This window comes from Cavia porcellus, unplaced genomic scaffold (genome assembly GCF_034190915.1).
Source record: "Cavia porcellus strain 051 isolate PalLab524CR breed Dunkin Hartley unplaced genomic scaffold, mCavPor4.1 scaffold_2, whole genome shotgun sequence".
In the NCBI taxonomy this organism is placed as follows: domain Eukaryota; kingdom Metazoa; phylum Chordata; class Mammalia; order Rodentia; family Caviidae; genus Cavia; species Cavia porcellus.
This window is the reverse complement of record NW_026947485.1, coordinates 31,251,463-31,267,669: the sequence shown is the minus strand read 5'-3', so window position 1 is coordinate 31,267,669 and position 16,207 is coordinate 31,251,463. Positions and strand designations below refer to the sequence as shown.

The 16,207-nt window shown below is 41.4% G+C and overlaps 1 protein-coding gene across 3 annotated transcripts in view; it reads left to right on the top strand.

Moving 5' to 3' along the window:
• Positions 1-16,207, top strand: part of Cpvl (carboxypeptidase vitellogenic like) — a 123,718-nt gene that overhangs the window by 48,632 nt on the left and 58,879 nt on the right. For all 3 annotated transcript variants that reach the window (XM_013150475.3, XM_013150474.3, XM_063239985.1), the window contains exons 4-7: positions 1,268-1,382; positions 2,303-2,361; positions 4,653-4,732; positions 9,829-9,895. In XM_013150475.3, coding sequence (XP_013005929.1) covers positions 1,268-1,382; positions 2,303-2,361; positions 4,653-4,732; positions 9,829-9,895 — 321 coding nt within the window. The remainder of the gene's footprint in view (positions 1-1,267; positions 1,383-2,302; positions 2,362-4,652; positions 4,733-9,828; positions 9,896-16,207) is intronic.

The window sequence follows — 16,207 nt, the reverse complement described above, 5'->3', positions numbered from 1 at the left end:
TGTCAGGTCAAGAGGGTGGTTTTCTGTGACTCTGAGGACACACACTTGGCCAAACCCTGTTTCTCCCGACCCATCCATTCCTTCCAGTTGGAGGAAATTTTGTTTGTTTGTTTTTAGAGTTTCTTTGCCTTTTTTGTTGTGCCGTTTCCAACACCCATAACTTTCCTTGCTGGCTTCGCACGTGGCTGGATCCTTCTCTACCTGCAGATCTCAGCTCAGCTTTTGAAGCTCACTGAGATCTCCACTGCTCACCCTGTTTAAAGAGAGCTGTATCCTTTCCAGCCCTCAGTGGTCCTCTGCACATCATTCTTATTTCTTTTTCAAAGCTCTTAATCATCATATTTTTTATTACTGTCTGCATTCTCCCTAGAGATTGTAAGCTCTGAAAAAATGAGGACCCTTCTTCTTTTTATTTCTTTTTCTGTCTTTTTCCTTTTTATCGGTACTGGGGATTGAACTCACGACTGCCTGCTTGCAAGGCGGACACTTATGCAGCTGAGCTAAATCCCCAGCCCTGGGCTCTTCTTTACTCACTGCTCTACTGGGTTCCTCACTCCTGGCAGGGTACCTGGCCTTTATCAGTGTTCGATAAATGTGGGCCAAATGAATGAATGAATGAACCGTCTGTCATTGGAGGTGAAGGTATTCACACCATTACCAGGAGCTGATTTTGCCAGTACCTTTTCTAATTTTTGCCTCTCCCAGCTCCTAAATAAATCTCCAGCTTGTTCAGGATTTTGTTGCTTTGATTTGCATCAATTGCATACTCGGGGGACCTGCTTTTACCTCAACTTCCCCAATGTTGAAGGAAGTTGCTGTGATCCCTGTGAACACTTTCTTGGAGAATAAAATCAGAAAGTCCAGATGGGTTCTCAGTGGAAGGGTGGGGGAAGCTGTAATTCCTTGGTTGAAAACATAGAGGTGCAAAGGGGGACCTTCCCATCCCTAAGCAGTATGAGAGATGTCTAGCAGCACACACAAGCAGAGCTTCTATGCAAGTAGTTTTCTGTTTATTGGAAAGAAAAGACTTAACTGAATAACAAGAACATAGTGACAAGCCAAATACTAATTCCAAACAATAGGAGATGACCAGTGCTTTGTAATGGAGAATGGTCACTGGGGCCTAGGAAAGGCTTTATAAAATAGCAGAGAGGCTTTGGGGGTGTCTACTTGGATGTACAAGCCACAGGCTATACACTGTGGCTTGGTGAGCGTTCTGTGGCTTGAAGAATTTTCTTTGTGGTTACTGGCTTTTTGGTTTCTCTAGATACAACCAGAGAATGCCCCAGTTGTCCTCTGGCTCCAGGGCGGGCCAGGAGGTTCATCCATGTTTGGACTCTTTGTGGAACACGGACCTTATGTTGTCACAAAGAACATGACTGGTAAGTGTTGCTTGGACTGTATTTCCTGTGCAAAATCCTTCAAGTCTATCTTAGCACCAACCCACTGGGAATGGGTGAATAGTTCCAGACTGTAATAACACAACTTTCTGGCAATGCCTGTCCAAGAAGGCAGAGTCCCAGCCCAGTTAGTGTCCTGACTCCCTTGAAATTTGGGTGAAAGGTTCTAAGCCATTTTCTTAAAGTCTGCTGCTGACTCAAGCATTCTTGGCTTACAAAAACAGTTGGTATTTATTACTGCTTGGGAGAGCCCTTTTGCATAGGCCTAATGGGAGAAATTATATCCCTAATTATTCACACCAACTGAATGCTTTCTGGTTCAATTGCTGGAATGATGTGGTGTCTTGGAAGGGACATGGGTGGGGGCTGCGCTGGAGGGGGGGATGGAGAGAAGGCTGTACCTGACTGGAACCAGGTTAGACTCCATTGCATCATCTAATTTGCAGGAGATTGTTTGTTTTCCCTGGGTCAGGACACAGGGTGTACTCATTACAAAAGCTGATGTGCCAGTTTTCCTGAAGTTGCTGTTGTCTTCAGCTCTGGGTGGGCAGAATGGAATTAAACAAGATTTGGGTGTTCTGCATGGTTACAGGACTGGACAGATGGACATTATAGCATAGGTGGTTTGTGTTTCTTCACAAACCAGTTGCATGGACATTTGTTTTCAGGCTTACTCTTAGATATTAGAAACCCTTCTGGACTGGGGAGAAATAAAGGAGAAGAGCAGAGAGGAAAAGGTGAAGGTGTTGGAGGCTGGTTCCCACTGTGACAGGCTAACACAGTATCTTAGAGGGCACCGACATTCATGTGGGCAGGTGGGCATGTACTGGGCTCATGAACACAGTGAGACCTTACATGGGGTACTTTATTAATAATTCAGTCTCAACCCCTTCTTTTAATAGTTCATGCCAGAGACTTCGCTTGGTCCACCACGCTTTCCATGCTGTACATCGATAATCCGGTGAGTAGCCATATGATATGTCTCTGTCCATGTGAATGTCTTGGTGATGGCTTCCCTGTCTTTTTTCTTTTCATTAAATTCAGTTAGGTGCATTTTATAGTGCATTCAATAGTATTTTCATCAAAAGCAGACCACACGTCCCAAGCTAGTCTGATGATTGTAATGGAGCTAAGAAATTTCTGTTGCCTATGATTTATACATAACTTTGATACAAAAATCCTTATCATGGCATTATAATCACCTATGGAATTCAGTTCAGTAACATGCTGGACAGATGCTGTACACTCTTTGAAGCAAGGAGGCCTATACGTAATATAGGGCCTATAAAAACCATGTAGCCTAATGTAGTAGATCCTACTTTCTAGGTCTATACTCTGAGGGTCCCCCAATAAATTCACCTAAGCACACATTTCATAGGATGTCTTGCCACTGTTGAACAATGCATAACTACATTTAAAAAAATAAAGCCATTTTTTTCTCTTTAAAATAGAATTTAGAGACATGTATGGTGAGCAGGCCTATAATTCTAGCACTCTGGGAGGCTAAGCAGAAGGGTTACAAGTTTGAACCCAGCCCATTAGACAGTTTAGCACCTTAGGAAGATTTTGTCTCAAAAAAAAAAGAAAGAAAGAAAGTCATGTTAAGATTTGTTGTTTATGCTAGCATGTTTCATCATATGTGAGTTTTAAAAATTTTCCTTGCCCTTTCTTTTCTCTAACATGACCTATTCATTTAATCATAAGAAAATAAGGGATGAGAGTCTTTTCACTGATGGCTAGGTTTCCTGGTATCACAGGTTTTTGTTTAAAATGAGGATTCCTAATGTATCACACAGGGCTGCAGATATAAGAAGTCAAAACTGGTTTTCTTCCGTATCAAGGCATGCAGAGTCTCATGTTGAACAAAAAGATGATGTTCTCTTTAGAAGGTTTGTCTGAAACTCCTTTCAATGAAGTACAAATAGGAGAGTTGGCTCAGAGTCAGCTTCTGCAGATGTGGAGCATCTCCAACCTTAACTGAAACATCTAACTTCTGTCACTTCACAGGTGGTTTAAAGAGAGAACAAGTAACTAGGAAGAAAAAAAGTAATCAACATGTTAGCCTGCCTTTGCTTTGTCAGCCACCTGTTTTCCTAATCTATAATTACATATTTAGATAAAATGTAAATTAAATGTTGTATTCTCTGGGTGCTTGGGGGAAAATACATTTGGTGGGGAATGCATTCTTTGTATGGATTATCGACCCAATATTACTTGTAGCATGTTTGATTTACCACTCAATTGTATGAACTTCTAAGTTTAAGGCAATAATAATGTAAAAGTGGTCTTCATTATTTTAAAACTCCTTATCTACTGAAAATGAAATGGTGGTATGGCCATGTTTCTCACAAAGAAAGAAAAGAAGAAGAAGAAGAAGGAGGAGGAGGAGGAAGAGGAAGAGGAAGAGGAAGAAGAAGCAGAGAAAGAAGAGGAGGAGGAGAAGGAAGAAGAAGAGGAAGAAAAAGAAGAAGAAGCAGAGGAAGAAGAAGAAAACACATAAAGCTAGAAAGTTCCTTCTTGGAAAGACCAAGCAGTACACCTTCCAGATTTCAAAGAGGAAACATCCATGGTACTTTTGATTCCATAGCAAGACCAGAAAAAGTGAGCTCTTATTCCTTAAGATGACTTTTGGCAAACCAGCGTGACAGTACACATCTGTAACCCCAGCCCTCAGGTGGCTGAAACAGGAGAACTGCTGCAAGTTTGAGGCCAGCCTAGGCTAGCTGAGTGCAAGGCCGCCCTGAGCTACACGGAGAGACCCTGTCTCAAAAAGAAAAAAAAATTTTTTTTTGAAAGATAAAGTGTGGCAGAAATCAGGACAGCTCAGCAGTGGCCCCAAGGCAAATCTTTGGCCAGTGTTTGACTTAGGCTTTGGAAGTGAGAGTAGTTGGTGAAACTCAGCATTGTCTTGTGTGCATGGCTAAAGGCTGAAGTGACAGCAGTAATTTAAAGTCACCAGGTGTGGTGGTGCACTCCTGTAATCCCAGTGTCGCCAGAAGCTGAGGCAGGAGGCTCACGAATTCATGCCCAACCTGACTTAGCAAGACCCTATCTCAGAAAATAAAAAGTCTGGAGATGTGGCTTAGTGTGAAAGCCCAGCGTTCAGTCCCTAGTACTACAATAACAATCAGTCTATCTGAAGTCAGGCTTGGCCTTGGGAATAAGTAAGGCCTTCTTCCAGTGTGATGTGACTGGAAGGGCCCAGAGCTCGTGTGGTTCTGTGTTTATACCTGCTTCTGTATTTCCCTTCAGGTGGGCACAGGCTTCAGTTTTACTGATGACACCATAGCATACGCAGTCAATGAGGATGATGTGGCCAGAGATCTGTACAGGTAAGGCGCCCCTGGCTTCCCCTTGGCCTTTTAAAAACCAAACGTTTTTCTATCTCAGTAGGAAATTCTTCCAGTACTAGAACTATTATTGGCTGGTTCTTGTCCAATTTCTGAAAAAATCTTAGGGATTATTTTATCTGAGGACCCACATGTGAGCACATTCACAAACACATGTACAGATGCCTAACACAGGCGTACTTTTCATTTTGTTTCTTTTTTGTTTTGTGTCTTTTTCATTTTTTTATTGGTACCAGGGATCAAACTCACAACTGCCTGCTTGCAAGGCAGGCGCTTATGCCGCTGAGCTAAATCCCCAGCCCCTTCACTTTGTTTCTTTACCACTGATAATCATGACAGCACAGAAAGTAACAAGAAGAGGTAATATCTTAAGGCACATGGTAATTTTGTGAAAATAAATCTTTTTTTTTTTTTTTTTTTTGTCTTTTTCCTTTTTATCGGTACCGGGGATCGAACTCACGACCGCCTGCTTGCAAGGCAGGTGCTTATGCCGCTGAGCTAAACCCCCAGCCCCCTGTGAAAATAAATCTTAAGACACAATAGAGGTTGAGCAAACCAAAGACTGTTTTTAAACCTTTCAGCCAGATGTGTTAGAAATTTCTGTTTGTTTTCCTAAACGTGGTCTAATGTTGCATTTGCCAAAGGATATCTTTTCACATATTTGTTTGTCTTCTTTCCCATGATTCTCTTTTGTAACCTTCAGATGCAATTTTTTATCCTCTTTCTTCTTTCATTTACTTTTCTGGGCTGAAAACTTGACTATGCTAGCTAGTCTCTTCCTTTTCCCTTTCTAGTTAGAAAATTTTCCTTTTTTTTAAAGGAAAAATGTAAAGTTGTAAGCTTGAATAAACAGTATGCAGATTATGCGCATGCCTTCCCCCTTCTTTTTCTTATATCCATTATAACTATATTTAGTACATTTTTTAATAGTTCTTAAAAAAAAGTAAATGACCTTTCATATATGGTCAGATTTTTCCAGTCCATAATTGTTCCCAGAGAGCAAGTCCTGGACTTTTTCAGGTCTCTAGGATCCCACCACTTGCTGCATCCTGATGATCTACTAAAAGGACTCTGCTGGCCAGGTGTTAACCACTGCCCCCATCCCCACCTCCCGCTTACTCTGCTAATTCCTGGGTGAGCAAACCCAGCCCATCCCCAAAGGAAAATGCATCCTATAGCAGTCAGAGTTTTTGGCTCTGACAAAAGCTTTTCATTTTACAATTCTTCTGCGGGCGGACAGACACAGGTGGGCTGAGAGGAAAGAGGAACCTTTTTCTCAGAGACCTCTCTCTTTCCCTCTGCTGAACCAGGAACGTATTTGGCTGTGTCATTTCCATTTTCATTTTCCATGTGACTTTGATACTTGCAGTTTTGGAGGGGGAGGCAGGTCTGTACCTTTCTTCTCCCAGGGTCTGGGGACCCACCCCATCTTGAACCCATGAGCGATCCTCCCAGAAAGTCCCTTTCCCTTCCCCTCTCCCAGGCTCTCTTCTCTCATCACAGCCAGGACTGTGATGGCCTCAGAAGTTGACTCAAGCATCCTGTCTCTGATTTAGCACTGTGTGCTCTCATTCTTTTAATAGGAAACCTACTCTGCCCACCCCTACTCCAGCCCTCTGGCTTTAATCCAAACAAGCTCAGTTGTTTAACTAGCAAACGCCCTGAGGGTGGAGGTTCTGTAAAGAAGTGCCTCAATCCCCTGGAAGATGGAGCAGTGCAAACCCCTTTGCCCCCTTCCCCCAAAGATGCTGCCAGCTTCCCATTGACCCTCAGTGTAGATATTTACTGCTGACATATGGTTCATCTCCTCTTGCATGACATGTAAAGAGAACCTATTTCAAAGCATCCATTGTTTATAGCTGTTTAGTTCTTTTTGCTTCAGGCTCTAAGAACTGGAAAATAGCTAATCAAGGGTAGTGTAGAAAACTGATTTCAGCTGTTTCCTTTATAGTTTACACTACTCGCTTCCTTTTGTGACTACATGTTTCTCTCCAGCCCTCCAGATGGGTGTTTAGAATAAGAAGGTTGCTTTGAAACGTGTAAATGAGCTACTGCAGATTTAAAGAGCAGACTTTTCTTCTTCCTTTGAAAACTATCTTTATTTCTGAAAACCCTGTTCCTTTTCCTAGTAACAGTGCCTGACTGTTTGAGTGGCCGCTGCAAGAGGCATTTGCCATTTACATTTATGCTGTTTTCCTTTAGGTTCAGAAATACAACTTTTTCAACTAGCAAGATGGTAATTAAGAGTCTCTCTTTTGTTTTCTCTATTCAGACTGTGCTGTTGATACACAGGATCAAAACTTACTAAAAAGTAATAAATGTATTACTTGAATTTGGACAGTCCTGACTGGTGCTGCTATCTTTGTGCCACAAAGTGGGTCACACTGTATGTTAGACCCCAGTCCTGGTGCTGATGAACCCACAGTGAGTGGCTACACAGCTCCTGCTACAAGAATTTGAGGTCTACTTGCTCCTGAGGTCCCTTCTCAGCAGCAAAATGAGGATGCTACAGTCATTCTCTCCTTGTGTTGGTTTCTAATGAGAAACACTCCGATTGGGTGGATGAGGATTCTTAGTGATACAGTTATGAGGCAGGTTTCCTGTATGAGCAGAGGACACTGCGTGATCCATGCAGGGTGGAGAGAAGCATAGCGCTGGGCATGGAAGCACTGAGAAGAGGCCTCTCTCCAATTCTCCAACACGACAGACCCATCAAGATTCTTGTCTGAGTTTGTTTCAGTTCATTAGTAACCTTAGCAATACCTGCTTTCTCTGGTTGGTATGGCGCTCCCGCTTAGGTTAGTTGAAGCTTCATGCTCCCGAATGGCGTGTTTATCATCCTCCCGACCCCATCCGAACTGACCAGATCCCAGCACTGTCTTTGGGTCTACAGTGCAAGATCATTTCTACCCATTTTCTCTGCTCTACATCTACCAACTTCCTTTTAAAAAAAACTGTTTCTGAAATAATTGTCTCCTGATCATTCTCAGGCAACCTCTGTTTCTCCTTACTGCCCCTCCGTGTATCTTCCTGCCAGCAGATAGCCTTTAACTAAAAGTCTGTTTATAAACATGTCCTTGACACAGTGCCAGAGAGGTCGGCAGGAGGAGTCACCTGGAAGATGTGTGCTATCCTTCTTACACCTGGACAAATGCATACAGACATACATGTGTATGTTATCTATTTGAGCAATTCTGCTTCCAGAATTTGAAATTTAGCACAGGTCTGATCCTAGATTCTAATTTTAGCTAGACCTTTACCAAATAATAAAACCCTTGACTGACTTACAGTTAAATGAGCAAATTAAAATACAATTTAATCTAGTTCAATGGCATATATGAATCTAGTTTACTAAATTGACATTTTTCATTCTTTGCTTATATGTGAAAAGCCCTAAAAGGGCTTGCTGTAAAAAAAAAAAAATCAGTTTGTTTTTTTGATATTAAGTATGAAATTTAAGCTTCTTCATGGTTTCTTGCTTTGGAAACTTCAGCTAGAGTATTTTGGCATTTCCTAGCCAGGGGGACTAGCTCCTTTAATTTAAATTGTCACAGATAAAATGCAGAATGCCCAGTTAAATTTGAATTGCAGATAAATAATGAATAATTATTTAGTGTAGGTATATTCCTGGCAATATTTGGACTTACACTAAGACATTATTTATCTGAACTTCAAATTTGTTTAGAAACCTTGTATTTTAATTTGCTAAATTTGGCAACCATAACCACTCTTCAATACTACAAGGAAATAAACTTTCAACTAAGGCATATGGCTTTATCAAGATTTACTCTATTCAATTATCTGTTGCTATTCCAATGAGCAGGAAGATAGAAAGAAATAGTTTTTAGTTTAAAAGTAGGAGGGAAGGGTAAAGAATGATCTCCTATTTTTATCTCCACTGTAAAGCCAGCTTATCACGAGCACTAACAGGGAAACTATAAAACTGCTGCTCCCCAGATTAGTTACTACAAAGGCCACTATAAATACTAAAATAGAGAAATACACCGAAACTCTGCAGTGGTGTTTCATGGTGAATTTTTTTTTCATGGTGAATTTTTATGGAGCCTTTGAAAATTAAGTATAGCTGGGATCATGGTGGTTGTAATAACCCAAGCTTGCCTCCCGGTAACCCCTGAACTTTATCCCTCCCTGGATCACAGAGCCTCTTTGCCTTTCATCTTCTCTGGGTGGTTCATGACAGTTAGTTCCTCAGCAGGAAGCTGGGATGGAAAGCCTCCCTAGCTTCTCAGGCCTTGTAATTTGGCTCAAAACATTCATAGAACATCTGACAATGTACTTTTGCCTCCTTTTTCAAAGATTTTGGTTAAGTAGAAAATTATCTGAAATTCACCCTTTTCTTTGCTCATTATAAAATAATTCCTTGAGTGTATTTAAGTCTTTTTGGACCACTCACTATAGTCTTTAGTCAAATTTTTCTTTTTCTGAGCTCAGGCAGCACTTCAGTTCCTATAGTCATTGCTAGTTGCCCTTTAGATTATTTGGTTATGAAAACACTGACACTGTAGGGGTTCCATTAGAAATACAGTATTTAGGGTCCTTTGCCAGGGGGTCAGTAACTAAGTTTCCATTGCTTCTCAGCAAACCTGGGTTAATGAGGCCCTAATGTTTGCATAAAGGATTGCTAAATAATGTGAGACAGGAGGATTGCAAGTTGGAGTCCAGCCTGGGCAGTTTGGCAACATAGCAATTTTGTGAGACCCTGTTTCAAAACTACAAAGGGGGTGCTGAGAATGCAAAAGTTCAGTGTAACAGCCCTAGATTCAGTCTTCAGTCTTGGAAAACACAAGCTTCCTAGGTGAAAGCAAAGATTTGGAAATCTGCCTGGAGTGTGGCTGTCCAGTTAGTATCACAAAGTAAGCCCACAAGTATATTCTAAGCATCCACATAGAATGTAGTATTATTACCCACAAGGCTTAAAAAATGCCCTACAGGTCCTCACAACAGAATGGTGTCGTATTTCATATAGGAACCCTTATTGTCAAAGGGTTAGATTTGGTAGCATAACATAAATGATTTTGATTCATTTTTCAGATTAATTTGTTTTGTTCTTTTTGTAGTGCACTAATTCAATTCTTCCAGTTGTTTCCTGAGTATGAAAAGAATGATTTTTATGCTACTGGGGAGGTGAGTTGAAGACATACATTCTTGTGTGCTTCAAGCATCCTCAAGACTGAAATATATTATTACAGTTGTCACATTCATTTAATATATATAATGTGTGCATAATTAATATATATTAATATTGATATTCAAACTCTCTAATTATCTTTAAAATAGTTTCTGTAATTATTTTGAATCAAGGGCCCAATAAAGATTTGATAGGTACAGTGGGTTATCATGTTTCAGTAGTTGGCCTTTTGTATTGTCGTTCATGGTGATGATTTTGGAGAGTCCAGGTCAGATTCCCTGTAGAATGTCCCATATTCGAAACTTGTCATGTTCACTCCTCAGTGCTTAGTTTCAGTGAAAACATCACATTTGTTACCCTTTGAGCTAACGCTAAACTGAATCCCACTTGGTCAGGTGAGACCTGTCACAGCTCACTTTTGAAAATACATGTTTTTACTTTAATTAGTAAATAATCCAAAACCATGTGAACTTCAGTTTCCCTAAATCTCTCTCCCAGTACTTCAGAGCTATCGCTATTGATACTACAGTATCTATTGATGACTTCTATCAGAATCTGTTATTATACTGTCCATTACAATATATTGATTTCTCTAATGTCTGTTTCTATAGATATTATCTGCTATTCTTCTGTAGAAAATACTTCTCCTTCCACTCCTTCTCTTATTTACTTTAAAAATATCACTGACTTAAGCATTGTTGTTTACATAATCCATCAAATTTTATTGTGATCATTTTTGTCTTTATGCTTACGTTGTTCTGATTTGTGTATAGAGGTCCTCCTCAAGCTGGTTCTTGAGCCCTTTTGACAGTCTTTGAGTATTATATTTTGCCACAAATACATATTCTGGAAGCATCTTTTACTTTTCCTAACTTAGCCCTTTATTACAGTTAGGTTTTAAATGTCTTTCAGACATCCCTTTGGTAAGGGCTTTGTCTCTGGCCTATGCTGCTGTTGTGAGGAGATGGAACCTTTAAGAGGTGGGGGCCAGTAGTTCTGGTTAAATTAGTGGAAATACAGCTTCAAAAGGATATTGGGACCCATACTCTCCTCTTTATTGGCCACTTCCTCCATGCACTGCTTCCATGATGTACTACTGTGCCATCTTATACCCGAAGCAACAGGGCCAAGTGGCCATGGGCTGAAATTTCTGAAACCATGAGCCAAAATAAACCTTTCCCTTATCAGTTGATATCTTAAATATTTTGTCACAGTTGCCAAAAGCTGGCCTATGTACCCTAGCCTGTCATTTATTCTAGGACTCCTGGCTACTTTTCATTGGAATGTTATTTAGAAACAAAGTCCTGAGCACTAGTCATGCCATTGCTCCTGAAATGTCATTTCTGTTAGACTTGATATGTGAGCAGAGCTAGGAAACAAAGTGTCTTGGTTACTTTTCTTCATTGCTGAGACAAAATATCTGACACCCAAAGTTAAGGAAGGAAGGGTTTATTTAGTTCATGTTTGTAGAGGTTTCAGTTCATAGTTAGCTGGCTCCACCGTAGGATGGCAAGGTAGAGGGGCATCACAAAGGAGTATTGCAGAGGAGAGACAGCTCATAGCAGGCAGCAGACAGCAAAGCAGCGAGGAAGCAGCCAGCAAAACTCAGCATCAGCAGAATCCTTCTTTCTGTCCCCTTACATTCTGTCTAGGCTGCATGCCGTTAGGGTGGTTACAATCGTAACCAGGATGGGGCACCCTTAATCTTAGCATTGCACTATGAATCAGCCCCAGTATCACATCCTTTAGATTCAGCCACTTCTCAAAAACACCTACCTATATCTGCAGGAGAATTTGGAGGAAGGGGTACATCCAGGCATGAGGCATAACACAAAGTAACTTCCCCTCTTCCCACTCCTTGTCCATACGGCTTATCTGTACACCTCTTCTCCCTCATGGAAGCTCATGATTTACAACTGCATCTTCTATTTACTTTTTGCTGAACCCTACAGTATGTCACAGATGGCTTCAGAATTTCTGAAGCAGTGTTAATGGTCAACATGAAACCTCTAAATTTCTCTTCTGATGACTTTGTCTCTCATTCTTCTCTGATCCTTTCCCTTGGCTTTGTACCTCTCTGGTTTTATTCTCAATTTCTTTTCACCTGTGCCCCTGGCCCCTCTCCCTATCCCAATGCTGGTGGACCTGTCTAGCTCATATTCCCTGTCCCAGCAATTCTATCCACATCCCTGCATCTCATAGGAGGTATTTGGATCTCATGACCATCCAAGAACCAATGGCTTGGGTCATAGAGAAGGAATGTGCAAATTGGCTGGCATGGTGTGCAAGCCCATCCTACAGCCCTAGGAGGGGAAGGATCATGCCGAGTCCTCACCTCTGAACCTCCAGGTCAGAGTCTGGGAGATGAGGGGTGTCCAGGGGGAGATCCAAGTGGTGATACAGAGCTTGGGAGGGTGGAGGATGGTGGTCAAGCACATCCACAGATGTTCACACTAAGGGAATAAAAGAACAAAGCAGTTTCCATTTTCCAAGGAATGGCATGTTCATGGACCTTTTCTGCAGTCTACTTTCGTCCCTTTCTAAGCTGTTTGGAAACCATATTTTGACTACTGCGCATAACGGTACTGGCAGATTTTATAGCCACTTGTCCAGTTGGAATTATTTAGGAGCTCTATGAGGAATTTTTTTTGCCATTCCTTGCCTTTTGACAAATTTCAGAAGCAGGTTGGGGAAAGGGGTAGGAAGTGACACTCTGGTCATTTGGCGGCAACTGTGGAAAATGCCTGTTCTCTCCTCCAACAGATGACTGATCTGCAGAACTGTGTGATTCCTCGTCTTGTAAGCATTGTGGTGAAGTTGTTAACCATGATATTGAATAGTCAGCAAAACTGCCAAATCCTGGGAGAAAATCTTGATTTACATATTTTGTTCTGGCTGGTGGTTTTATGCATGTAATTTCTCAATGTGTGTAGGAAAGGACAGTTTAACTTTTCCATCCTTCCCTGCGAGAATGAGTATTCTTAAGGAAATCTGTGCCTTCCAAGTGATGGAGGAAGACGTGGATGAGGACAGGCAGGGCCTGTGGGAGTGACACAGTTACCAGGTAGCATCATCTCCATAAAAACCACACAGATGTGTTCAGTCTGAGGGTGCATCTTTTTCTAGAAGAATGGTGCCTCTGTGGTCTATTATTACTAGAATGCTATGTTTTTCCAATCTACATGCTTAGGTCTGATTTGTCCACTGTTTTAAGGCCACGAGGCAGAATGACTAAGGGGAATTAGTAATTAGAAGTCCTGGGATCTCACAGGATGATTCTGGGAAAATCTTTTAATTTCTCTGGGCAGCTGCTTCTCATCCTCCACTCAAATGGATTGGTAGTGATTTGCTTCATTAGAAGTTTAATTGCAGTTACCTAGACTTATTTTTATAATGTCTATGTATAATTATAGTTTTAATATATCAATCTACCCTTATGCTATCCACCTGCTTCCCCAAAAATGGTTAAATTTTTCATGAAAAGAAAGGCTTTTCCTTTCTGAACTCTTAATTTGTTTCTACTTTTAGGGAGGCTGAACAAATAATGTCACTCATCATTTATAGAATCATCCTGGAAAAATAAATACATAAACTCTGTAGAAACTTTTCAATGCAAATACACCAGGCCTAATATACCCTTCGTATATGTGTGCTTGAATGAAGTTAGCTTGATATTCAAAGTGCCTGACGCATCTGTTCAAAGGCCTGATTTTGATGTAAGGAGGTCTGGAAGTAATCATCGTACCTACTTCATACCACTGTTTTGAGCGTTTAGTTAGATGATCCTTCTAAGATATTTAGCCTAGTGACTGGCTGTGATGAGCACCTAACACACGATGCCCCTTGCTGTCATTCATGTTGACAAGCTGGATTAATCTGTTATGACGCCAAAGTGTGTGGCCCAGTGAAGGTAGACAGGGGCTGAAGTGTTCATAGAAGCTCTGCCCTCATTGTTGGGATGTGACATGGCCTCTTCTGCTCTGTGTCTATTATTTTGAATCCTTCCCTCCCTCTTTCCCTTCCTTCCTCTCTCCTACCTTCCTCTGCCTCCTGTCCTCTCTTTTTCTGGCATGGTGCTGGGGATGGAGCCTAGAGCCTTGTTCTTGGGGCCTCAGGTATGCTCACTGGGCACTTCTACTGGTGAGCTGTATCCCCAAACAAAATCACATTTAAAAGAAATAATTTATTTTGTCTAAAAGATGAAGATGGGGCTTAGGAGTGGAGGTTCAAAGTGTGGTTTATTTGTTTTTTATATAGATAGCAGCGAAATTGGTCAGGACCTGTTCCAGGCTCTGGGGGCCTGCTGTGCAGACCAGAAAGCAGCATGAGTCCACAGTGGGTGCAGGGGAAAAGGGTGAACTGCTTAGTTTCCTTCTCTTTTTCTCTTCATTTCGGCCCAGAACACCAACTGGAATTAATTTTCTCTAAAGAGAGACAAATGTGTCTGTAAATCACCCTCCTCGAGGCATGAAAAAATGTACTTCAAAAGGAAACAAGCTGCGTTTAATTCCCATAATTAACTTTCTTTATAAGTGTTATCCTTTCCAAGCCAGTAACTATTAACGAGGCTGCTCTTGTTCCTGGGGCACAGGCACACTGTGGAGTCCCCTTCAGCAGCCTTTAGTCTCACTAGGCAGTTAAAATAAAATAGCCCTCACTGGAAGATAGGCAGGCGCCAGGACCAGGGGCATTGCCCATTGTTCTCCGAGCATGCAGCTTGTGGACCATGCCAGGCATGGAGGGAGCTGTGGCAGTGGACAGCCACCGTCAAATAGCAAGGTGTGAGGTTAGAATTTGTCGTTTCTTCATTGGCAGAAAAGGGCAGACTCTCTCTACAAGCAGTTTTTGGTCCGTGGTTAATTTGGAGACCAAATACATGAAAAATTCTGGAAGTAATGAAATACTACTTATGAACTCAGTGGGATACTTTATGCTTATCTGCTTGAGTCTTGTTGGGAGCATGGTGTCTAAGAACGTCCACTGATACCACTGTGGTCTATTGGAGCGAGGTGACGGGGCCCCCAACCATGTTTGCTTAACTTATGTCATTGTGTACTAAGCTCAGTGCTTCCTGAGAGGCTATTAGATTTTTTAAAAATGACGATTCTCTTCTCTCTTTTCATCTCCCTTTTATTGCTCCTGCCGTATGTCCTCGGCCATATGTCTTCATCTCCTGGGCCATCCTGGGCCATCTTGGGCCCAGCCTCCTCCCCTTAACCTTCCATTCCTTGGCTCTTTTGTGCTCAAGCTTATTTCTTCATGTTTCTTTCATGATTGTTCTGTTCCTGTCCATTAGAAAGGACATGATAAATGAGGCCCAATACTACCAACATGTTTGCATTTTAATAGAAAGCAGTTGCCTACCCATAGAAAGATATTTGTCGTAGGGAAGTTATAAGCACTGACATGCAAGTAGAGGGGTGACATCTAAGTCTGGATGGGAGAACTATACTAGCAATAGACCTCTAACCACCTTATGGAGGTTTACACTATTAACCTGTTAGTCTAGGCTTGCATTCAGAGTCTGGGCATGCAGTGGCCAGAAGAGCTTCAAAAACATCTAGTTGATGTTTTGTTTTTGTCGATCTCTGTGAGAATATTTATTCAGAATGGATCACAGCAGGCATTTTACTATGCAATGCATCACCTTGGTTAATCCTCATTGCTACTTTATGAAGTAGGCACCAGCATTATTATCCCCATTTTATAGGTGAGGTGCCTGAGGCTTACAGACATTAGCTATGGCTCACTAGTGCCTCCCAGCCAGAAAATAGGGGAGCCAGAATTGGAAGCTGTGAGCCTGAAAATTGTACTGTAGGTTATAGTCCTCTTGGGAAGGTGCTCTCTGGGGCTGAACCTGCTCCTTGAAACACACGGACTCCTTCTTCCTGAGGAGCTGATCTTTCCATGGAAGGGCATCAGACATCCATCTTCATGTTTCCTGCAGATCTCCAGGGCTATAACCTTATACAAACAGAAAAGAAGCTCTCTAGCTCTTTGAATGTCTCTTTTTGGCCAAATCTTAGTTTTAATCATAAAGACTTGGCTTTGATCATAAAGTTTTATAGAATGAATGGAGTTTCAAGTGAAATAAAGACTCAAGGTTCTTGGAATGCAATTATTTCTCAAGGGTTGGAACGTGCTGAATTTTATTAGATAGCGTTCAAGCTGTTTTAACTCTTGAGCCCATGACAAATGTCTATTTTCAATTATGCCTGTCCGCACTTGCCAATATTTTCTTTTAGAATTGAAATCGGATTTGTGACTGTCTAATGAGTTTAATATTATAAAAATCAAGGTTTGAGCCA